A 25,549-nucleotide genomic window follows, 5' to 3' on the forward strand; every position below is an offset into this window, starting at 1 on the left:
CAGTTGTAAAGCTAACACTATGGTCATTAAACAAGCCAATTGTTCATTATGGGCTGGTTTTGATGAAAATGTCGTCACATGACTGCAGGATGCTGCAAACAGCCATAAATTCCAAGAGCCCAAAATGTGGTCATGTGACCAGGGATCAGCTGTCAGAAGTTGGAATAGTGTTATAACTACTTCTGCTAAGCTCTGTCATAACTTTGAATGGTCACTAAGCAACTGGTTATAAGTTGAGGACTACCTATAGTCTCGAATACACTTTATATGTCTATCCATAGTTTCAAGTCCCTGGTTTCATCAAAAGATGTTTTGGGCAATGAAAAGTAAGGTTGGATTAACTTGTGTATCCCATAAAATTATCAACTTCATTTCGTTGAAGTTTACAGAGGAGCTTGAAAAAGTCTGGCTGGCTTGAATGAGAAACAAAAAGGTGTGCCTGAATGAGATCCAAAAACAAAACCACATTTAGATCTAATCAACTGTCCTATGCTTACCTCCAGATGCATAATAGAAAGCTGATTTTAACTCAAAAGCTAAGAAGATTTTTGAAAAATATGTATTATTTATATAGGAGCAGCATCCTGGCCTAGTGTTGAAGACGCTTGCCTCTCACTCGGAAGGTTAAGAGTTCAATCATAGGTAGCAGCTGACATTTCTCTCCTAGAGCACAAATTAAAAAAATCTGCTGTGAACTCCGTGTGGCATCAGGCAGGGCATCCAGCCAGTAAATGCCCAGCTTCAATCACCACAACTCAACCCAGAATTAAGGGATTGTAAATAAGGAGTTTAATGTATTATTTATATCATAACAAGATTATACATAATTTGCTTCCCTTGGTTTCACTTTACATTTTGGGGCTATCACCATATAATACAATGATAATATAATGAGGAAATGTATCAATAAAACAAGAGCTGAGCTTGCCCTTTCCTATACAAAAGATTGAAACTCACTGATTAAAATAACAACAAGCCAACAAAATTATGCCAAGGTAATCACAATACAAGGACATTTTGCTCAAGCGTGATAAAAATGGAACGTAGGTATCCGTCAGCTGATGCTGTATTTCGTTTCTAGACTTTCCAGTTTTGTGTTTATTTGGTCTTAACCACAAGGGGTTGATCTTAAGGTTTGGAGGAAGAAAAGACAAGGAAACGCTTTTGGAAAACCATTTTGGTAGAACTAGAGAAGTTAAGGGATTAAGGACACAAAGATCCATTGAGCAATTAGTCACTATCATAGACTGCTAGAGAAGAGGCAAGTTTTAACAGATGATTCAAATGGAGGTTTAGCCACTGGTCAGAACCTTTGGTTTTATTTTAGGAAGGTTCTGGTTGGCCATTTCCCCCCCAATATTTTTGGTTCTTGTATTTCTTGCAACACTGCTAATGAGAGAAGACTCCTCTAATCAGCTAAGGAAGTCCGCTCTACTGCTCTAGCAAAATAGCAGCAGCAGCAGCTCAAGAGAATCAAATTTTTAAAATCTGTGTGGTATCAGGATCAAATTACACGGGCCACTTAAAATATGTTTAGCTCTAATAAGTCCTTATTTCTGTCTTCATTTTGTGGTAGCATGGAAAAAAGTGGATACTGGGGAAGATGACAGCATGAAATTGCTGGATTGTCTTAAGTGGCCTTTGTACAATGGAAAACAACACAGCCACTATGGAGAAAGAATGGAGTGGCCTCTGGCTCTTTTGATCCATCTAGCTGATCAGAAGAAAATTTCCCAAATATATTTATGAAAGCTGTCAAGAATCAGATCTTCTAGTCAGGTGTTCATGGCGCAGCAGGATTTTTTTTTAAGGAATACAGTAATTATTGAGAACAAGAGAAGCACCTACTCTACTGTAGAACAATGTTGCATGCACAATGTTGCAGACTGTCAGTCCCATCCTAGACAGTCAATCAACATTTACTCTGGCCAAGATGTGGCTTTAGATCATACATAGAGGCAAGTGTCTTTGAACCCAAGCTCTTTGGACATGTGGATTTCTTCCAAATAAAGGCAGACACTATAGATTGAAGCTGAAGAAAAAAATCTGAGGTTAGCAGCCTCTCAATTTATTACCATTCGGAGAAAGAGAAAAGTTGAGGAATAACAGACAGAAAGAAGAACAGGCAAATAACATGACTGTAGTCTTCAGTCTGATCTTTGTTTTATTGTGCTGTGTTGACGTTTTTGTTTAACAATTCTTTGCACACTAACTTTAGCATTTCATCTGTATCCTTAGATTGTGTCCAAGGCAATAACTTCTTAGAATCTAATCTGAAGCTTTCTCCAACATCTGTACATCCTGGCAGAAACTCATTTGTAGCACGTGAGTGGCTTTGTGTGGTCTGTAGGGAGTCTTCCATCTTCTTCCATAAATTTTATTTTTTAAAAACAAGCAGCTAATCTGAACGCCTCTGCAACTGATTTCCATTACTACTGTACTAAATGTTTGCATTTCAGATTTTTTTTTCTTAAAGAAGAGCTTATTTTGCCTCTGGTGAAAATCATCTATTTGACAAAAAAGAAAGGAAGAGCTGAAACCTGTAGACACATGCATATAAACTATATGGGCAGCAAGTTGCATCACATTGACCTTTTGAACATCAGAAGGCTAGGACAACTTATGACAGCCCTATATCTCTCAAGTTTGGAGGAAGGATTCCAGTGAGACATCAGAGCATCAGAGCAAGTCATAGAAGATAAGAGATGGCAGCCAGCTGCTTAATCAAAAGCAGAAAGCAGGACAGGTTGTGAAAATCTAAAGGACTTTGTGAGAAGTGGAATCAGACCTCCAAGCATGTACTCCCCAAACTCAGATATCTTATTAAATAAACATTAACGTGGATGTCAGATAATGATTTGCAGCCTATGTGACATGCTGCCTGGCACTTACAACTATGAGAAAATGGACATCAGCACGTTACCTACATTTATCAGAATGCCTTCAAGGCCATAATTGTGAGAGTGTTGTCTCAGCAGCAGCCACATGGAAGATTTCTATTAGTATCTACCGTATTAAAATACTGTGACACTATTTATCTTTCCTGGCCCCCTTTTTTGTTGTGATAAAAAGAGAAATGTGAAAAAAACATAGGAAGGAGGGAAAAATATGATTTCATCTCTGTAAAATTCCCCGACACAAACATTCAAACCACCTCTTATGTGGCTCTATTATTAATCACAATCTGAACTAAGTTAAGGCTCTCCACTGAACTAAAGATGTTGGAGATGAAAATGTCCCTAAATTTAAGATTTGTTCCCCACAAAATGATCAGTTTAGACTGCCTCCTTTATCACATTCTCAGAACATCACACTTTCCTATTTTCAAGGTAAATTATCTGGGAAACAACTACTGTATGTTATTGCCAGCTTAAGATCAGAAGAGAAAGAAGTGATGATGGAAATCACAGTAATTGAGCCCATAGATCTTCCTTACTCAAGGATTCAGTCCTACCTCTGGACAGGAATTTGATCTTACCTGCCTTGAACACACAGGTTCTGATGCCTAAGATGTCTTGGAACATGACAGAAAAAAGTGGCTAATTGAATGATACAGGAATGCTGTTTATGTAACCAGGTTCCTTGGGAATTACCACCAGTCTAGAGATGAAAGCTGGCTGGGTGGGTCCTGGGGTCAATTGGGAAAGAGTTGTCACAAAAGAAACAAATATCTTTGCAAATAATTGAATTGTGTGCCAATACCTCTTACACTTGGATTTCTTGAATCTCAACTTTGACCATGGTTTTCAGTAAAACACTGTTGTTGCATTTCAATGTTGACTTACCGGTAATTACTCTTTTGCCTAATCAGTCTATCTATTCTTGACTTCACCTGCCTGACTCATCTCTCTTTCTCATCCCTTGTGTGCCTGGGGGAGAGAACAGCAGAATATCTCAAATCGTTGTATAATAGCTCAAGCTTAAAGAAAGCAGGCCAATAGGTCTGATGCAAGACCATTTCACATCAACCTCTATTGCAGCAGGCTGCAGACAAAAAAAAAATAGTTTGGTCAAGCTATCAAGCTAGCAGTGAACTGGTTGATTTTAATTACTAATAGTGTGCTCATATGCTTAACCATTTGTACTTTGTGGATAAGCATTATGAACTAACAACTACAATTTACGATTACATTTCCTACTGCGATACTTAGTCTTCTATTATTACCATCCTATATAGATACAAAGAAGAAGGGATTATATCGTAGAGAGTAATATATAGCCTTTTCCTTGGCTGAAACAATCTTTCTAACTTTGACTGGTCATCATTGACCAAACATAATCATAATTTGCTTCTACTTACTGGATTTTATTTTAAGGACCAGACAGTATGATGTACAAATCCATTTTTTAAAAAACGTAAACAATATTAACTCAAGTAAAATGTTAATTACAGATTGATCAAGAGGGGCATGATGGTTCAGCAGATTAAAGACACTGAACTTGTCAGTTGGAGAGCTGACAGCCTGGGTTTGAGACTCGAGCACCGCGCAATGGGATGAGCTCCCATTACTTGCCTCAGTTCCTGCTCACCTAGCAGTTTGAAAGCATGTGAGTACAAGTAAATAAATAGGTACCACTTTGCTGGGAAGGTAACAGCATTCCATGCACCTTTGGGGTATAGCCGTGCTGGCCACATGACCACGGAAATTGTCTTCGACTATGCTGGCTCCCATGGCCAAGAAATGGAGATGAGCATCGTGCCCCAGCATCATACATGACTGCAAGGGAAACTTTTACCTTTACCTTTTTACAGATTGATCATCTGTAAAGTTATCAAGTTAGTTTTCTCATGAATTTAGAAATTCCCATTCTATTTAAGTACTGTGAACAACTTACACTCAATGCAATTCTCACCTAGCAAAAATTTAAGTGTGTTCTCCTATAGATTAAAGTAGGACTCAGTGTTAGACTGCTCACTATGAAGTATAATGAACTATATGTGTCTGATTGCTATTTGGTATTTAAGGTTGTTCTGCCTTTTGAACATTATTTTAAATTGGATTAGGAATATTCTTACCATTCATTTAAATAAGTAGCTGTAATTTCAAAATCAAAAGCCAACAGGTGTACAGTATGAATTTATGTTGTCTGTCTCCAGAAAGGAAAAAAAAATCTATTATGTTTTATATAAATATATTCTTTAGTAGGGATCTGTGCAGTCCTTAAGTTTTTTTGGTTAATATAAAGTGATACACATAGTACGAACTTCTCATTGAATTATTTACGTATGTATATGAAGGTGTATTAATATATCTTGATAACGAATCTATATTAAAGATGTTGATATACCATCCAGTATGGGGGAGCGGGAGAACATATTACCTTTTTCAAACATATGCAGGATATGTAGTTTTTTTACAGATTAGCATGCCTGGTTAGGTTACAGTACTGCACTTTGAAACAATAATGGGAATAAAAGTATTTATTCCTATAATTATAAAAGAGCATTTAAAGATAACAATGAGCCAAAAGTACTTTAAGAGATGCAAATGGAGAGGAAGAAAGATGCTGGAGTACAAAAGTATGGCCAAAATGCTGTAATCTTAACTAGTGCAGTCATTTGGGTATTGTTATACAGTAGCTGATGTCAAAAATGTTCAGTCTCAAATCATAGATGATACATGCATTTGAAGGATATTAAGAACAAGCGTTAAGTAATAAAATACTGCTGAGTTAAAAGTACAAGAGTCCCATCTGGTCAACATGTAGTTTCTATAAGGCTAGCTTTCAAGATATTGTTATAAAGAAATCACTAACAAATTGAATTTTACAAGTATGTTGAAGGAAGGACACATGGCTGAATCCTTCTGCTACCTGGCACTTTTTAAATCTTGTATCAAGTCTTTCTGTTTAAACTTACTAGCTCCCATTTCATTTCCAAAGTACTTGTTTAAACATAAGTATTGTCTATAAAATTGTAGTTAACTGCATTCAAGGTTTACTTTGAAGGAAATACAAGGAAAGTGACCCATTTGCAAGAATATAGGCATAATAACAATTACGGGGATTATCCATGTTTTAAATGCTATTTAATCACAGTTAAAATGTTTTCCAATATACTAGAATAAAATGGAAAAGTACTGCTGATAAAGCATGCCTTGCAATGTGTAAATGAGTTATTGTGAATTATTCCTGGACAATTCAATTCAATAGAGATATCAAAGCAGAAATATTTATTAACACTGTATCTTTAAGTGAATAATGTCTCATTCACTTAAAAGGCCCAAATAGCGAACACAAAACTCCAGATTAGGGGCTATAATGATGTGCAAATGAATTTCCAAATTAAAATAAGGCTATATAACAAAAATATACATTTAATATTGACTATGATGTATGTATATGAGGCATGTGGGCTAAAAAGCTATTTACAAAAGCCAGGAATCTGCCTAAATAACAGGAATTAGCCTTTTGCAATATTTTCCAGAATTTGAGGTCAACAATGTAAGGGAACTCCAAAGCCATGTTAATTTCCCCTAAAATAGGGCTTTAGGAAGAGGTAAAAATGTGATGATAGCAGTCACAGCCATTCCACATAAAAAAGAAGTGGGATTCCATCATATATGGCTGTGGCCATAACCTTGATTTTTTTTTTTACCCCACCTGCAGAGATCCTTGAATGTGGATTTGGCTGTTCTCACCACTTGTGAAATGAAGGTACTGTTGCTGCAGGCGTGAAAGCATCCCTGGAGCACATCTTTATACCTGGTGTACATTTTTTTTCTTGTATGTTTTAACACTTAAAATTCTTTTAATCATTTAATCCGGGGTTTTTTTTGGTGAAAATTCAAAAACAAATGGGAGAAGTCAACCTGTACGTCAAAAGTAATTTGACGCTCACAACCAAAAGCTGTGGTAAAGCCCAGCGGTCTCTTTAATATGCAGACATTTCCCATCTTTTCTTTTCTTTTTTTTTTGGCAAATCACACAGTCATTCTTGACTGATACATCACATAAAAATTCTGTTCCCTTTAAAACCTGGAAATCAGGAAAACAAAAATCCTGCCATGGTACAACTACCTGTAAAATGGAACTGGTTCAGATAATCTTCACAATGAGAATACTTTTGAATAAAAAAGGAAAAGCTTTTTGTTCATTTATTCATCTTTTGTATGTCTGGATTGTATGTCTGGACTGAGGATGGGAGATTTCCAGAGATTTAGAAAAAGAGAAGCCATGAGTTTCTCCTCTGGTAAGATCATTTCTATGCATGGATATGATTCATCAGCTTTCTTGGACAAGCCCCACTGAACTGAATGGGAAACTGTTGCACAACTTCCGTTAAACATAAAATAGAGGCGAGAACAATTTTCAGGCTGGCTGGGATCCTAATAATCATTAAGACACAGCTTTCCAAGAAACTGATTTGCAGTGTTACATTGTTTTGGCAAAGTTACAAATCATCTTAAGTTCACTTTGGATAACTTGGAGGCACAGATATCTGGGCTCAAAATCTGTTAAGGCATATATATACCAAAACCAAACGTGTAACTAATCCTCACCTTAATCTTCAGATAATAAATCTTAAATGGGATGAGGAGTACCACTTTAAAAATCTATGTTGCATTTTGATCTCTGGCACAAAGCAATGTAGCTATGACAATTCAAAGTTAGGTTGCCTTGGCAAAGTTCTCCTTCAAATTCAGAATATTCCCACAAAAATGTAATTTACCTATACTACAGCTAAGGAAAAAAATGTCATGTTTAAATTCTTTATTATGGAAATTTAAAAATACAGAGGTCTCTCCAGATGATGGCCTTAGTTGAGCTTGTCACTTCATAGATTTTGATTCTCCCCTCTTCTGATGCTTCCAAAATTCTTCCAAAGAACCATAATTATGAACAATTCCACCTCCCACAGCATATTTAACCTCTTCTGTTCTTTCCTTCCAACCTATTTTTTTTTAAAAAAATAGAAGAAAAAAAATCCACTTGAAGTGGAAAGGTTTGCTTATTCCCATTTTAAGAGAAGAGATATTGTCATACACCAGATATGGGACTTAGTTACCACTTCCATTCAAGAAAAAAAATGTTTGGTAGGCCTGGGCTCTGACTTTTTCTGACCTCACTCAATCAATCACAAGGCCACACAGCACCTTTCTACTCCTTCATGATCGAGTGAAGCTAAAGAAAATTTTCACCCGCTTTAAGTGTCTCATTAACTTTAATGCATGGATTTCTTCTGACAGACATGATTGCTTTGCAGGCCCGCAAAGAAGCTTGAAAAATGGCAGCTTCTTTAACAAATAGCAGGCTTCTTACAAGAGGTTCAAAGCACTTTTTCTAAATTCTTTTCCAAGCATACACTGCTTTCATGTGGAGTCCTCACTGAAGAACTGGCTATGAGATCCCTGGGCATCAAGGTCAATTGCGATGATCAAGATAAGCCAAGGCTACTAGCTACTTTCTGCCCATTTTGTTATCTGCTTGCCATCACTTCTTCCTCGTCTCCATTCAGAACTGGGAGGAAAGCTTTGTAAACTGAGTGAAAGGTTTGCCATTTCAAATGCTACATGGAGATTCAGCTCCTATAATGGCAGTCTTCCTAGCTCAGGGGTAGGCAACCTTGGCTCTTTTATAACTTGTGGACTTCAACTCCCAGAATTCCTGACGTTGCCTACCCTTGTCCCAGCTGAAGGATCCTGTAAAATTGGTAACGCCATTTATATATAATACCTCAAGTTCCATTCTTAAAAGCTCAAAGGTTAAATAAACAATAATTCATTTGCATTATGTGTCATTTTTCTCCTACAGTGCCAATTTTAGAGTTAGTTATGACATTCCAACATGAAATATTTATAACGGTATCAGCTGCAACAATGTCACATTTAAAGAAAAATACATTCTTTTCAAATGTTAGTTTGAACTAAATATGACATAAATGAAGAAGTGACAGCTGATCCATGAGTTTTGGGAGGTAACATGATAACTATTGCAAAAATGAATTCTTATGAATCCCCTGGTAGCATGAAACAATTGTATGTTTCAAATTTCCACTGGGTGTTGGAAATTAAAAAAAAAATGTAATACATGTTGAAATGTGTGCCCTATATTTAAGAATGCTTCCAACCCAAACTGATTTTTCATGATCCTGTTGTTGCACCTGAAAATTGCAAAGTTGTTACTATCATCCCTTCTTGATGATAGTCTACAACATATGCTCCTATATCCTTATCAAAGCAGACAAGCTTAACTAATTGCAGAGTTGCTAGCTCAATGACTCGATAGCTTATACATGTTTTCAATATTATGTGGCCACAGAGAATCTTCATTGTGGTAAAAAAAATAAACCAAGACAAAAAAGAAATCATTTTTACCATGAAAAGACTGGGGATGCAAACTAACCTTTTCATTTGCCAAAGAACAATGTAATCCAACAAAAAAGAGCTTAAATTCCTCTGTGTATGCATTTGCACGTGAATTTCCACTCCAATTTTTCTCAGGGCAGTGCAAATGATTTTATACTGCATAATTTTAGTACCACTCTGAACTATAATGTTTGTAAATAAAAATTAAAAACAAACCTAGTCAGAAATAAACTGACAAAATGTACATTCTTCTGTTAAAAAAGTAAATAAAATAACATTATTTAAATTGTGAATTATCTGTAAGACATACATTACAATTACATAGATACATATCAATACAGCACATTTAATCTGCCCAAAATGATTACAAAGCCTGTATGGATGCTGTGAGATACATATACATATACGTATACATATCTCACAATGATTATAGGCATTCATAATTGCACTAGGCCTACTTTTTTAAATTTACAAGATTTCATGATTAGGGAACAAAAGCAACCCAAGTTTTAATCAATTTTAATATAAAGAATTAAGGGTCAATAGAAATTTTATTAGTAATATGTTGTAGATTATCCATGAAGCATTATTTTAAGAATGTTACACTGGGAATCTGGCCCTTGTGTTGATAATACTAATGTTTGGCAGATTGCTCCTACACTTGAGGTTTAGTTGTAATTTATCGCATTCATTGTCTCCTCTGTGCCCCAAAGTGTAATGCAGATAATTTATTTTAACCCTACAACTGCAAAAATCACCTTTTAGAAAAATTAGTTGAATTTCGTATTTTCTACCTCATGTGTACAATTTTCCAAACTGACAATTTTTATTTACAGTTGTTTTACACAAAACTTTAAAAATCTGATTTCATCCAAAAGAGAGAGGCAGAGAGACAATGTCCACCAAAACAGGTATAGTGGATTCCCCCCGCTCCCATTCTATTATTAAAACATACATTTACTCAGAAGTCATTCTTCTGAATCCACTGGACTTGTTCTCAAACAATTATATATAGGTTTAGCCTTCCATTTTGTCATTTCACACACAAATATAGCTTTTATGTACATTTTCTCTCTCTCTCTTTTAGCTATTTTGTCTTTTTCCATTAAAAGTGCCTTAGTAAAGAAGGAAAATAAGAACAGTGTCCAATCTTATAGCACTTTATACAGTATTCAAACTGTTTTTGAATTTGGCCATATGCATATGTATGTAGCACCATTTTTTACTTATAATGTTATGGGGGAAAGCTTGGCGTTGAGAAATGGAATGCTTTTTAGTACAAAGAGGAAACAAAAAAAAATCTCTTTTCTTTAATATTTGGCAGTTGTCTGGAAGAGATTCTCTATCAGTTAACTTGGCATCTTAAATCACCATCTTACATTTTGCAGTCACTATGTTTATAAGAAGAAAAGAGCCAAATCTGGCCAATACTTTCTGCACAATTTTTAAAAATCTGAAACTGGGATGAGAAATCTAGATAGTCTGCTTAATTTAAAAAACAGTCATTCCAGGCTATAGTATTTCCAAGGTATATATTTGGCATCTGTGATTAAGAACCAAAAAAAAAAAAGGGGGGGGGGGAGAGATTTTTTTTAAAGGTTGGTTTTAGAAGAGAGTAAATAGATCAAAAAGCTAATCTGCTTCAAAAACGTTCTCAGTAATTTGTTGCTGTGTTCTACATAGTTTGTTGAATTTCTATGGTACTGTTATGGATAAAAATCTATAATATTCCCAATGAACAACATTCCTTCAGTGCAAAGATGATACCAAAAGGTAGGTATACTTTACATCTGCCAAAAATTAAACAAAATCAGAACACCAGATTTGATCCCTCACAAAAGCAGTTTCCTATGGCTTAAATTCTAGTGATGGGGTTCCCCCCCCCCAAAAAAAACCCAATCTAAAAAGGAAACCTGAAAATGAAATTTGTGGGGATAGGTATTGTACCTGAAAAAAATAAATCAAGACAGACACAGGCAGAGACAATGGGAGGGAGAGCCCAACTTGATTTTGCTTCAGTCACAACAACAACAAAAAATCAACCCAAACCCCTATCATTTTGTGAGTGCACAACTGAGAATTTAGAACACATTAAGTCACAAAAGTTTGACTTAAAAAAGAGGAAATGAGCTGTGAATGTAGTTCAGCATCTTTTGTTTCTTTTCCTCTGTAAAGTTTAAATAAAATTGTAATATTTACTACAAACTCTGCAAATATTAACAGAGTCCAGGCCAGCAATAAATTAGTATTACGCAGATCGTTTTCACAGATAGTACAGTCCCTCTTGAATATCTTCCAATTGCCCGAAGTGGGTGGGTGGAGATCTAAGAGGCACAGTTAGACCAAGTTGTACTCCTTCAGGTTTAACTGTAAGATAGTGTCCTTGACGGCAGCAAAGACAAAGCGGATATTCTCTGTGTCTGTAGCACACGTGAAATGGGAGTAGATAATTTTTTCACTCTCAGGATTCAGGTCAACAAACATCTTCAAGATAAATTCTCTTGCTGCCTGCGCATCTCGCTGAGGTCCTGTTACACCAGAAAAGAAGTATATTGAATTTATCTTCAAAAAAATAAAGGTAGTCCTTGACTTACAACTATTCGGTTAGTAACCACTGGAATTCATGACGGCATTTAAAAAAATGACTCGTGAACATTTTTCAGTTTATGACATTGCAGTAACCCATGGTCATGTGATAAAAATTTGGACGCTTGGCAATTGGTATGTATTCATGACGGCTGCATTGACCCAGGGTCATGTGATCACCTTTTGCAACATTCTGACAAGCAAAGACAATGGGAAAGCCAGACTCACTTAATGACTGCAGTGATTCCCTTAACAATTATGGCAAGAAAGGTTATAAAATGGGACAAAGCTCACTTAACAACTGTCTTGCTTAGCAACGGAATTTTTGGACTCACTCCGCTCATAAGTCAAGGAATACCTGTAAATAGCTATTATTACACTGTGGTGATATCTAAGGAAGAAATGAGGACTGAATATTGAAGGATGGAAGAGAGGTTGTGGACTGAAAAATGATACATCCCAACATCTTACTCAACAATCATGGTAACTTGGAGAACTGACATTTAACCTTTTAAAGTAAAGATGGTTAAAAACAAGCCAAAGGCAAGAATTTCATAGTACATTAGGATGGGAGCTACTATACTGGCATCTTTAAACAAATAGAAAGAATATACACAGAGAAATGATTGAGAAAGAAGACAGAGGTTTCATTTTAAAACAAGATTACAGTGACTGTCACTGGGAAGATTCTGGAAAAGATAATCAAACAACAAATCAGTGAACACCTTGATACGAACAAAGTTATCACTAAAAGCCAACATGGGTTTGTCAAAAACAGATCATGCCAGACAAATCTTATTGCATTCTTTGACCAAGTGACAAAACTAGTGGACCAGAGGAATGCTGTAGATATAATTTACTTGGACTTCAGTAAGGCATTTGATAAAGTAGATCACAACCTACTACTTGATATGATAGAAAAATGTGGTTAGATAGCATCACCACCAGATGGATTCGTAGCTGGCTGACAGGCCGGAACTGCATCTACATGGAAGGAAGTGTGTAGTGGGGTGCCCCAGGGCTCTGTTCTGGGCCCAGTGCTCTTCAACATCTTCATTAAAGATTTGGATGAGGGGATAGATGGGGAACTCATCAAATTTGCAGACGACACCAAGCTGGCAGGAATAGCCAATACTCCAGAAGATAGGCTTAAGATACAGGAGGATCTGGACAGACTCAAACTCTGGGCACTATCTAACAAAATGAAATTCAATGGTGAAAAAAGTAAGGTTCTATATTTAGGCAGGAAAAATCAAATGCACAGGTATAGTATAGGTGGTACCTTGCTCAATAGTAGCAACTGTGAGAGAGTTCTCGGAGTCCTAGTGGACAATCACTTAAATATGAGCCAGCAGTGTGCTGCAGCTGCCAAAAAAGCCAACACAGTGCTAGGCTGCATTAACAGAGGGATAGAATCCAGATCGTGTTAAGTACTAATACCACTTTACAATGCCTTGGTAAGGCCACACCTGGAATACTGCATCCAGTTTTGGTCACCACGATGTAAAAAAGGTGTCGAGACTCTAGAAAGAGTACAGAGAAAAGCAACAAAGATGATTGGGGGACTGGAGGCTGAAACATATAGGGAACAGTTGCTGGAATTGGGTATGTGTAGTTTAATGAAGAGAAGGACGAGGGGGGACATGATAGCAGTGTTCCAATATCTCAGGGGCTGCCACAAAGAAGAGGGAGTCAAGCTATTCTCCAAAGCACCTGAAAGCAGGACAAGAAGCAACGGATGGAAACTAGTCAAGGAGAGAAGCAACCTAGAACTAAGGAGAAACTTCCTGACAGAGCAATTAACCAGTGGAACAACCTGCCTCCAGAAGTGGTGAATGCTCCAACACTGGAAGTTTTTAAGAGACTGGCCAGCCACTTGTCTGAAATGGTATAGGGTTTCCTGCCTAAGCAGGGAGTTGGACTAGATGACCTCCAAGGTCCCTTCCAACATTATTATTATTATTATTATTCTTATTCTTATTCTTATTATTATTATTCCAGGCAATACAGCCATTGGGAAAGAAACATGTGAGCTTTCAAAGGTAGAGGGAAAAGTGAAGGGAAAAACCCTTCTCTTTGCTTCAATTATTGGTACATTTTTCAGCAGGTGCACTCTCTCTCTTTCCACTTCTCAATAAGTAGAGGTACAAGGCATAGAATGTATAATTATCAATTTAACAAACACATCCTTTTAGTAAGACACGCAAGTCTCCCTGCACTGCCTCTGAATTTGACTTACCCTATTCTGTTAATCCCATGAGATTAGGAAGAATGACAAATATGGTAAACTCCATCACTTCAGTTATGTACACAGGCACAACCAGACAGTTTTTATTAAACAAAACATCCTCCAGTCATATGGATAGAATTTCTTCCTCCTCAAATCTTATTCAGGTGAACTGAAGACACAAACCATGGTATGTTCAAGGGCTGTTTTTCTGGTTAACAAATAACAACTGACGCTCTGAACGTGTAGTTAAGAATGCACCATTTAATTAGAAGTATGGGCATGGTGGCCATAATATTACAGAACTACAGAAGGCAAGCTTGTTCTCACTTATCCACTCTATAATGTTGTCTTATTGCTGTCATACTACTTGCACACAACGTCTTATTAAAAACAAACAAACTTACCATCATACTCCGGGAAATAGTCAACTAGATGTGAATACATTATTTTCTCCTCTAAAAGGTCTTTCTTATTTAAGAATAGAATGACTGAAGAATTCTGGAACCAGGGATATGTGATAATTGTCCTAAATAGTGCTTTGCTTTCCTCCATTCGATTCTGGAAGAGCAAAAAATAGTCAATTAACATTAACGTACCTATAGCGATTGTTTCAAAAGCATAATCTGTGCGTATGTTTTTGTTTTGTTTTCTTGGATAGATGCACACAATTCATATAACTGATAGATATATAGGCATATGTATAGATACAAATATATGAATGGATGAATCTGGAGTTCTGTTTAAATTCCAAGGTTCAATTCATCCAATGAAATTAGAAAATAACTGGAGGTTTGCATTCTTTCTCATCTTGCCTTTTAGCATTACTCTTCTGTTTCTTGTTTAGTATTAATCATAGGCTGAAGTGATTTCAAAAACAGTTTACTACAGAATGTTTTTTCCCCAAGTCAAAAACTTCTGGGAAGAAATGGTGAACTGTTCTGCCTAAAATGGATGACTCCAACAAAATGAAGACCCAGTAGTTCCTCTTCAAACAAGGAAAGGACCCAGGATCATCCACAAATGCTCCTTATAGTTGCTCCTCACAAAGAGGCTGCAAGATATGCTTAGAGCTCTGAGAGACTCACCTTACTCAAACTGCAGTCATGATCTTTGAAAGGACACTGGACAAATATACTTCCTTTTTACATCACTTTTGGAAATGGTTGTTATTGCTTTTCTAATCACTTTTGGAAATTGTTTTTTAACTGCTTTTCAGCTAGTAGAAACCTTTGGATTGACAGGTTTTACAGCACTGGGAAGGTTTCCTTCAAACCTTAGTAAAATAATTTTAAATAAGATTTTGGAATTAGTTTTAAGAATCCTTCCCACAAGAAAATTCTTTTGTTTTAAATTATCTTTAAAAAAAATGATAGGATGAGACTTCGAAAGTGGACACTAGAGGGAATCAGAAAAGAGCTAAAGATTAAAGGAGAGTAACTCTTAAATGTGATTTACAGTACTAATGTGGAATGAAGCATAACATTGGACATGTTGAAGGATATTTTTGAACAACTGACCCAAAAGATAATTTTAAGACTGTCTATGTTGGGCGTGAAAGATAAGGTCCACACATGAAGGTCCAATTAAATGGATTCATTGCTACTTGTGCCTAGGTATAGGAATATTCTGAATTAGCACCTGGTAGTAGTTAGTTAGAGGGACATGGTGGCTCAGTGGGTTAGGACGCTGAGCTTGTCGATCAGAAGGTTGGCAGTTTGGCGGGTCGAATCCCGAGTGCCACGTAACAGAGTGAGCGCCTGTTACTCGTCCCAGCTTCTGCCAACCTAGCAGTTCAAAAGCACATAAAAATGCAAGTAGAAAAATAGGGACCACTCCGGTGGGAAGGTAACAGCGTTCCGTGCGCCTTTGGCATCTAGTCATGCTGGCCACATGACCACGGAGACGTCCTTGGACAAGCGCTGGCTCTTTGGCTTTGAAACGGAGATGGGCACCGGCCCCTAGAGTCGGAAACGACTAGCACGCATGTGCGGGGGAACCTTTTAGTAGTTAGTTAAGGGTCAACAGAGTTCAAGTGGGGTTGTTTGACTTAGTTTACTTATGGCTATGTAGATTCGAGGCTGATCCCACTTTTAACTTTGCCCCCAGTGTTTGCCATTCCTTCCTCTACACTCTATCTTTAGAGATAGACTGTGTATAGAAAATGTTAAGGGATGTAGAAATAAATAAATAAAAATCAAAAACAAAATAACAAAATGGGATTTACACCAGACCTGAAATGAAGAGGTTTTAAGGATTTGTTTGTAGATAAGTGATGGGATAGGGAAAGAAAAGATCATCCCAATAAATATTAAATGCTCCCTGAAGGATGTTCTTTTCTGTTTTTGACTGAACCCTATGGTCCCCCACTTTTCTTCTAATAGTTTATAAATGAAGAAATATCCTATCTTTAAACACTGTATTATTCCAATCAGGGATTATTGCAGTTAGACAGCTGCAAGGTTCTAACAGCATAAATGGAAGAATCAAAATTAGTAAATGCACATATACACATAAATATATTTTGTGCCTTAGTCTGTTCCTTAGTCTATCCTTCTAGATAGGCCTTTTAATATTTGTTGGCAATAGTTCCATTACAATAATGTCATAATGCATCTAAACGTCTCTATCATCTATTAGTCATTAGACCATCTGTTTTTTTCTCTTGATCAGGATTACCCATTTAATTAGCAATACCAAGAACAGAAGCACAATTCTTTGTACACAAGACTGTTCTTTAGTTCTTTGCTTTCATACATTTTAGATAGAAGTTGCTTTGATGCTATTCCCTGTTCATTTCTTCAGACACAGCAGCTTTTGTGAACATATGCTCTGCTGGTCTAGATACTTGCATACATACCTCCTAAAAAGTTATCCAAAATTCCTGGATTTAAAACTACTCCAAATTCATATTTTTGAATACTCGGTGCCTTCTTTATACATTTCTACCTTTTCATCTTTACAAAATAAAACTGTAGGTGTGGGGCTTTAGAATAGTGGAGAGCTTATCTGCAAATACCAACAAATACTTTATTATACAATGGAATCTTCCAAATTAAGATATTTAATCTTTGCCAATCAGCAAATTACGACCCCCATGTTTTTCATCCTAAACTAAAATAAAACTCTCTCTCCCCTCACAGTTATAGTTAGACAATGTAAAACTTTATTTTATGCTGAACCACACAAGTAGGGCATTCTTGTGTGCTGCCATTATGTTAAAAATATGAGCACTAATTGCAGAGCATTGCAGAGATAACCAGTTTTCAAAAGATAGTTTAACCTAATGGTATTTTTTTTGAGACAATTTCTATATACATTACTTTGCCTTAGCTGACTTGAGGTATCCTCAGTAGCAGTTTCAGGTAGGTAACTATTTATTTATTTCATTGTTAACAAGAATACTAAAATTCCATTAGGCAGACTATGCAAATACACCAAGTACCCAAAACTTCTGGAACATGTAGCAGAGTGGAATCAATATTTTACCATAACTTTAATGGCAAGGACAAATTTAATCCTTGTGATCCTAACACTTGCAGCTTTTTTGATAATGAGTAGAAAACTACTGCAAAAAATAAGTATATCTACTGTGTAACAATCCTGGTTTGAAAGATAATTTATCATGCTTTTCTTCTTAAAGAAGAAAACTGTTATATTTTATTTTTGATCCTCTAAAAATATTAGGAAGATTTATGGGTGTTTTGACTCAATGTTGAAATGTTTTGTGGATTTCTCAGGAACATTTGTCTTCATATTGGGCGCTAAGATTTAAGTGCGTATCTTTATGTTTGGGAGCCTGTCAAAACATCTGATGATACCTACCATATGACAGATACTGCCTCATTGAGTTGGTCACAAATTATTTCAATTCCTTTTTATTTGAAACACTATTCAAGGCAGATTGCTGATAACTCTATCCTTATAGCTGAAAATGCAAGCTCTAGTACTAAACTCAAAAAGCACAGTGGGGGAAAAAAAGACTAAATTTAAATGTAAACAAGACCAAGCTAATGACAACAGGTAGCACAATCAGCTTTAGAATAGACAATGAAGACATCAAAATGGTGGCTAGCTTCTGCATTTTAGGATCTATTATCACTAGTACAGGAACAAGTGGTCAAGAAATACGCTGATCCAGGCTAGCCCTTGATAGACCAGCCACGAAAGCCTTGGAAAATGTATTCAAATACCTGATGTGTTTTTATATCTACCAAGATCAGAATCATACAAGCCAAGGTATATCCTGTGATACTCTATGGAAGCAAAAGATGAACTTTAAGAAGCAGGATAGGAAGAGTATCGATATTTTTAAACTTTTGTGTTGGAGAAGACTCCTGGACAGCCAACAAAACAAACTGATGGATCTTCAAACAAATCAACCCTTCAAGGCACAAATTGCCAGGGTCAAATTATCCTACTTTGTACAGATTATGCTAAGGCCAGCTCTCTGGAAAAGGTTGTAATGCTAGGAAAAATAAGAGAGGAAGAGAATGGCCAACAGGAAGATGGATAGATTAAATTTCACTGGCGATGACTACACTATTGGGAGCCTCGAAAGAACAGGCTAGGGATAGATTGTCATGAGAAAAATCTATCCATGTGGTCAACAGGAGTCGAAAATGACTTGATGGCATATAATCAATCAGGACAGATCAATATTACTGTACATTCAGTAAATGTGGCATCTATTGTAAATATTTTTGTTACAAACTGAATGAAAAAATAATACTGTATGGAAAATGGATAGGATGGAATGGAATAATGTGATACTGCACACATGGGGGAGGTTTTTTCAAGTAATCTTATTCAAGATTATAATTACTATAGTAAAAATGAATGCACATTATAAAAAAGAAAGGAAAACAGAACAAGTAAAAGTTACAAAGGGAAAAAATAAGAAAGACATAAAGAACAGAAAGAAAAAAGAAAGAAAAATATTAGAATAAGAAAAATTTCCTTTCTGTCAGTTTTTGGTCCTAGTGAAAGTTACCCTGAAGTCTATACTTCCCGTTCTCACAGATTTTAGGCAAGAAAGTATCTAAACATATAAATTATTCCAGGAAACTTGAATTACATACAAGCATAAAAATAATAAATAAACACCGACAAATGCAAACACCACATGCCAGATATCAAATCCTGTTTAGAGTCAATCCCAGCTTTCAGTCTTTGGATACTGTCTTCCATCCAAATAGAACAGGGAAGTCCTTGAAGCTTTCCAGAAACTTATGAAAGATGAGGCCAATTGGATTCCCATTGGGAGTTCCAACTAGTTGAGGCAGCCAATCAGAATGGCTACCTTTGAAGCCAGTCAGAGGGTACAATCTGGAGTAAGTTGACCCTATTTGATCTAACTGAATGGATAGATTTATACAAGGGAAGCCAATTCCTCAGATAACTGGGTCCACATCCATATAGGGTCTTAAAATGCCAACATACACCTTGACTTGCACTCAAAGGCCAACTAGTAATCAATGAAGCTCCTGAAGTATCAAGGACAAATGAAGATATTGAAATACTCCAATCAGAACTCAAACTTCCAGGTTCTACAACAGCTATGGCTTCCAGATTTTTGTCAAGGAAAGTCCCATGTAGAGGTCATTATAGGAATCAAAACAGGTGTGACTATGGCATGAATTACTGTGAGCATTCTGATCCAGGAAATTGCTGCAAAAGATGTAGCTGTATAAAAAATCCTCCTATCCACAACTGCCAGCTATTCCTTGAGCAGGAACTTGAATTTAGTAGAATTCCTAAATTGCAGATTCTAAACTCACTTAGAAACAGAGACTAAACTTCCCTGGAATAATCTCAAACTCACTTTGTCTTGGAGAAATTCAGCTGAAGATTCTTCCTATCCATCCAAATCTTGACCTACTCTAAGCACTGGGTCGGCACTTGTACCACATCATCAGTTTATATTTTATCTTGTCTAGGGGCAAGATGTATAATTGTGTATCATGCACATGTTCATAATACTAAACCAAAGGAAATCTCCACAAGTTTAAGATGGAGGAAAACCACTGAAAACAGCACTCTCTCTTCAATCCCTTGAAGACAAACCAAAAGGGTGACATGGCCAATGGAATCAAAAACCACCAAGAGGTTAAGCAATGGCCATGGGGGTTGCACTGTCCTGATTGTGATCTCTCACAACCATAACTGATGTAGATTCTGTGTTGTTACCCAGACTGAGTGCCATGGATACAAATTAACTGCCTTCTCTAGTCTAGGATCCTTTGCATCTTATGGGATGAACAGAACTGAATATGACTGTCTCAAAATCACTAAGCGAAATACATGAAGACTTAATCATCTCTGGTGAAAATCTCATGCTACAGTACATTGATTTCCATATGAAAAAAGGCATAGCATTTTATAGAAAATTCTGGGTTAAATTATAAAGGAAGAGATTAAAATAGATAAAAAGAAAAGAAATGGAGGAAAATATAAATATTTACAATTAGCCATTCTACCCAAAGGCTTGTGGAGCCCTCTAGTGTTCACACAGTAGATAAATGAAATACATCTAGTTGACTTGCAATTTAATGAGGCAGAAGGACTTATGGAACTGCATCTGTGGAATGCTAAAAATTCATGTAAAATAAAATAAAATTGGTTTGGAGAGATTTGCAGATAAAAATGTATTATGAATTGATATATCAGTATTTCATATGCTTGTTTTCAGCTTTGCTTTAAATTGTTGTTTTGGAAATTTTTTTAAAATGGAAACATCTCCCCAAATATTTGTTTTAATTTATAATTTGTACGATGGTCCATGTCTGATATTTGCCATTTTTTTCATTGATGTGCACATTAAAATTAGGCATAATACACATAAAATCTCACTCATCTTTCTTTTGCAGGTCAGAATATTTCTTGATATGGTCATTTAAAGTCACCCAATGCAAAATACTTTTAAACATATTTTTTCTATTTTGGATAAAAGCTATAAAGTATCTTCCCCAAAACTACAGGAATGCATCCCAGTCCTATATGGAGAGTAAATGTTTCTTTAAAACACTAGATAAAGAAAAAACTTGGGAGTATATATTCACTTAAATGAGAATAGGAATTTGTATACTGTATATTCACTTATTGACTAAAATATAACAAATTTCTCAGTTAGAAAGTAAAATAGATAAGTGAATCCTCAAAAAGTCACACATTTCCTAATGTACTTTATTAAAGAGTTTGAGGTTTACAGTTTATTTGGCAATAAATTATTCCATCAGCCTTACTAAATATAAAGCAGAGAGACAGATACAGAAAATTGACATTATCTAATTTGTGATGTAGTTATTTCCAAGCAATGGTGCACATAGTTTTGGAATTTTGGGTATCAAAACTAATAGGGCAAGCTATTATACACAAAAAATATGGGCAGCAAATCTCACATTCACTTGGACCAATGATGTTAGCTAGTTGTATAATAAAAAACCTGCAAGCAATAACCATGCTCAGAAAATACCATGAACTTCACAATTCAACCAGGAGCTAGATACATTCCCTTCTATTGGAAGTACATGTTTTTATTGTCACCGTTATCCTAATCACTTATTCAATTTGGACTTTATGCAAAGTATGTTGTCTATCACTGAACACTGAGCTGTTCCCAGGAAATAGAAGATTTCCATTTGATTGTGGCAGGTAAAAAAATGTAGAGTGAGAAGAAGGGTATGTGGCTGTTTAGATGGCAATATACCGTATTTTCCGGCGTATAAGACGACTTTTTAACCCATGAAAATCGTCTCAAAAGTTGGGGGTCGTCTTATACGCCAGGTCGTCTTATACGCCAGAAAATACTATTCACCTCTCTGATCTGCAGTCCCTGGCAACGTGCTCCGAAGCCGCCTCCCAGCCAGCATGTCACCGCCAAACTTCCCAGCCCACACCGCATCTAGGCACTGCAGCCCGGATGGGTCCGGTCAAGGACGCCGCGGAACCCGCTGGCACCGGGCGAGACCTGGCAGAGTTGTCCTGCGCGCGTGCGCGCTGGCCAGCTGCCGGGCGTCGGTGTGTCAATCACTCATCGGATCGGGGGAGGGGACGGAACGGCTTGGAGCTAAGCCACCGCTGTTGCCGTCGCCACCGGGGTTCGGATGGGAGGGAGAAGCCTCCTCTTCACGAGCCTCCCCTGCCTCCGAGCCAGGCCGGCGATCGCTGGAGGGACAGACGTTGGACGGTCGGAAGAAGCAGCCGACGCACGGAAGGCAGGCTCACGACGAGTCGTGGTGGGCCTGCGTCTGTGGCGTGCAGGGATGGCGGGGGTGGCTCCCATAGTGAGGGAGGCGTGTCCATGGGGAGACGGGTGAGGCCCGTGCGGCGTGCTACGAAGAGGGGCCCCGCTGAATGTCGCGCCCGTAGGCCACGACATACAGTAGGAAGGGAGCACCTTTGCTTCTGCCGAGGCACCGCCTGACCCGCGACGACTGGAAGAATTGCTTGCCTGGTCACGGAGTGCGGAACAGCGGTACTTGGCACCCCTCTTGCCCGCAGAACATGCAGCGGCCCTCGCCAGCCAGCCTCGGCATGGCCGCCCCAAGCCCGGCTCTCTAGCGCGTCTTCCGGGCCCGCCTGGCCGGGGCTTGGCTCCAGACGCGGCGGCTGCTCCGTCTGCAAATGCTATCTCAAAGCCGAATCACGCTTGGCCGTGCAGACTGCCGAAAGGCGGGGACTCAGAGTTCCCGTGGTGGTTGCGGCTTCTGGCGTACTGTTTGCAGAGTCTGGCCTGGAAGAGCGCGTGGCTTTGCACCATTTGCATCAGACGGGGCTGAATCTGAATCGGGCTTTTGTCGGACACTTGGCAACTGGCATGTAAGTATTTTCCGGCGTATAAGACGAAAAACCTTGAAAATCTTCTCAAGTCAGGGGTCGTCTTATACGCCGGGTCGTCTTATACGCCGGAAAATACGGTAACTATTACGTCTCCAGTATAGCTCTTAGCATATTTGCAGGATCTTAGCATCCTTTCTCCAATGTCTATGTTCTCCCACATCTAAAGAGGCAGGTTCACCATTCCCAATATAAAAGAATTTTAAAATCTTCCTATGAAGACCCAATCAATCTAGAATAGCAGTTCTAATTAATGTCAATCAAATATGCTTCCTGTGTCATTAAAAAAGAGGTTTTCACAGGCTAAAATGCTACAAAAGTCAGAAAGCAGTAAGGAAAACTATTGCTAGTTTTTCATAGCATAGCTGGCTCAGGAATTCTGGGAGTTGAAGTCCATGAGTCATAAAAGAGCCGAGGTTGCCTACCCCTGCACTAGACCAAAGTGGTTCTCAATTTTAGTTCCATAAATATCTCATTCCAATAGATTTGCATTTTAAATGACATTTTGGGATAAATTGTGTCAACAGAAAAATTTCAGAGTGGAGAAACGAAAGAAACTGATGAGAAATGTAAATACTAGGGTTCTGAAGTGCTCCAGATGTGATGCAGAAGAAGTGCTTTGGAATAGGCAAGAATATCAACACAGGAACTTTTTAAAGCAACTGCTATTATTTGCAGGATCTTGCAGCTTCCCTGCAGAAACTATGCAATCCTAGAGAACAAAATTCTACTTTAATGATAGGTGCTTACAGCCTATTTAGTACCACCTCTTCCAAACTAAATCCAGAATTTTCACTCTCTTAATATTATGCCTGAATTAGGGGTCTGAATGCTCTCATTCCCAGGTTCTAAAAAACATTTTCGGAAACAGAAGCTAGTCTTCTTCAATTATGACCGAGTCTCATAATTGATACATGATTAAACAAAGCTCTATTGTACTACTTTGTTCTTTTGGTTACGTTTTAAGAGGATGAACAACTAGCAATAGTTTTCCTTATTGCTTTCTGACTTCTGTAGCATTTTTAGCCTGTGAAAACCTCTTTTTTTAATGACACAGGAAGCATATTTGATTGAATTTTAACATATAAGCCACCTCTAATCTGCCTAGCAAGGAAAGTTAACAAATTTCCAACTTGGCATTTTATGCATGTTTCCGTTTATTTTTAACGGTATTAACAATAAAGTCTATATACCGTAATTATTCAGGCTTGAAGGATTATTAGTACAGGAATATTTCCCCAAGCTGTGAAGAGAAGAGTGTGAGACCTTTGACCTTTTCAATTAGCACTTGCCAAAGCAAAGGGCAGGTCACGTGGCAAAAGACTGTCGGTTCTTCCACAGAGCAGCATTAAAGTGCCATTATCCCATGTAGGAGTTGGCAGAAAAGTACTATGCTAATTTATTTATTTATTTATTTATTTATTTATTTATTTATTTAATTAAATTTTTATACCGCCCTTCTCCCGAAGGACTCAGGGCGGTGAACAGGGCATATCATAAAACTACAAAAGTACAAAAGTTAAAAAAGAATTAAATTATTGCCCACAATAAAAACAATAATATATATATATATAAATATTAAAACCCTAAGTGATTCCCCATCAGGCCAGGTCAGCTTGTTCAAATAAATGGGTCTTTAACCCGCGCCGGAAGGAGCGGAGATCCGGTGCCATCCGGAGCTCAACCGGCAGCTGGTTCCACAAAGCCGGAGCGCCCACAGAGAAGGCCCTCCCCCTGGGGGCCACCAGCTGACATTCTCTGACTGGAGGCACCCTGAGGAGGCCCTCTCTGTGGGAACGCACGGGGCGGAGGGGAGTCGATGCCGGCAGCAGGTGGTCCCCGAGGTATTCCGGACCCATGCCATGTAAGGACTTAAAGACCATCACTAAGACCTTGAACCTCACCCGGAAGACAACTGGTAACCAATGCAGCTCGCGGAGCAAAGGTGTAACATGGGAGTACCGGGAAACTCCCAAGACAACTCTCGCGGCCGCATTCTGTACCAGTTGGAGCCTCCAAGTGGTCTTCAAGGGAAGCCCCATGTAGAGAGCATTGCAATAGTCAAGACGAGAGGTCACGAGCGCATGAGTGACCGTACACAGGGCATCCCGGTCTAGATAGGGCCGCAACTGGCGCACCAGGCGAACCTGGGCGAAAGCCCCCCTAGTCAAGGCCACTATATGATCTTCCAGGGTAAGCCGTGAATCTAGGAGGACTCCCAAGTTGCGAGCCCTATCCACGGGGGGTAAAAGCTCATTTAGAAAAGTACTCACATACCACAGGCCTCAATCCATTTAAAGTGGGAGGGGACAAGAGGGTAGGGTGAAGTGGGGAGCACCTCCTTCACTGCCAGTTACTATTTGTAGAGCCATTGCCCCATATTGCCTCACCCCTGCCCTTCTCTGGAGTTGCTGGAGAAATGAGAGAAGAGGAATGAGGTCTGCTATCAGTTCAGAGGGTGATCATTTTGTGTAATCAGAGAACTGAGGGGAAAGGAGCCATTTCCCCCCTCTCTCCTCATCCCTTCTTTTGCTACTCAAGGCAGGAGGAGAGAGAGAGAGAGAGAGAGAGAGAGAGAGAGAGAGAGAAT

The 25,549-nt window shown here is 38.0% G+C and overlaps 1 protein-coding gene across 2 annotated transcripts in view; it reads right to left on the reverse strand.

Annotated features, from left to right (window-relative positions):
• Window positions 1-25,549, reverse strand: part of LOC310635566 (guanine nucleotide-binding protein G(q) subunit alpha) — a gene marked incomplete at its 5' end in the record, with an annotated part of 284,223 nt that overhangs the window by 183,738 nt on the left and 74,936 nt on the right. The window contains 2 exons of one of the 2 annotated variants that reach the window (XM_083354634.1): window positions 7,801-11,836; window positions 14,529-14,682. In XM_083354634.1, coding sequence (XP_083210760.1) covers window positions 11,646-11,836; window positions 14,529-14,682 — 345 coding nt within the window. In that variant the 3' untranslated portion in view covers window positions 7,801-11,645. Of the gene's footprint in view, window positions 1-7,800; window positions 11,837-14,488; window positions 14,683-25,549 lie in introns of those variants that run through there. The other variant, XM_083354635.1, reaches the window with a different exon arrangement.

Source organism: Vipera ursinii (assembly GCF_947247035.1).
Source record: "Vipera ursinii genome assembly, chromosome: 2".
In the NCBI taxonomy this organism is placed as follows: Eukaryota; Metazoa; Chordata; class Lepidosauria; order Squamata; family Viperidae; genus Vipera; species Vipera ursinii.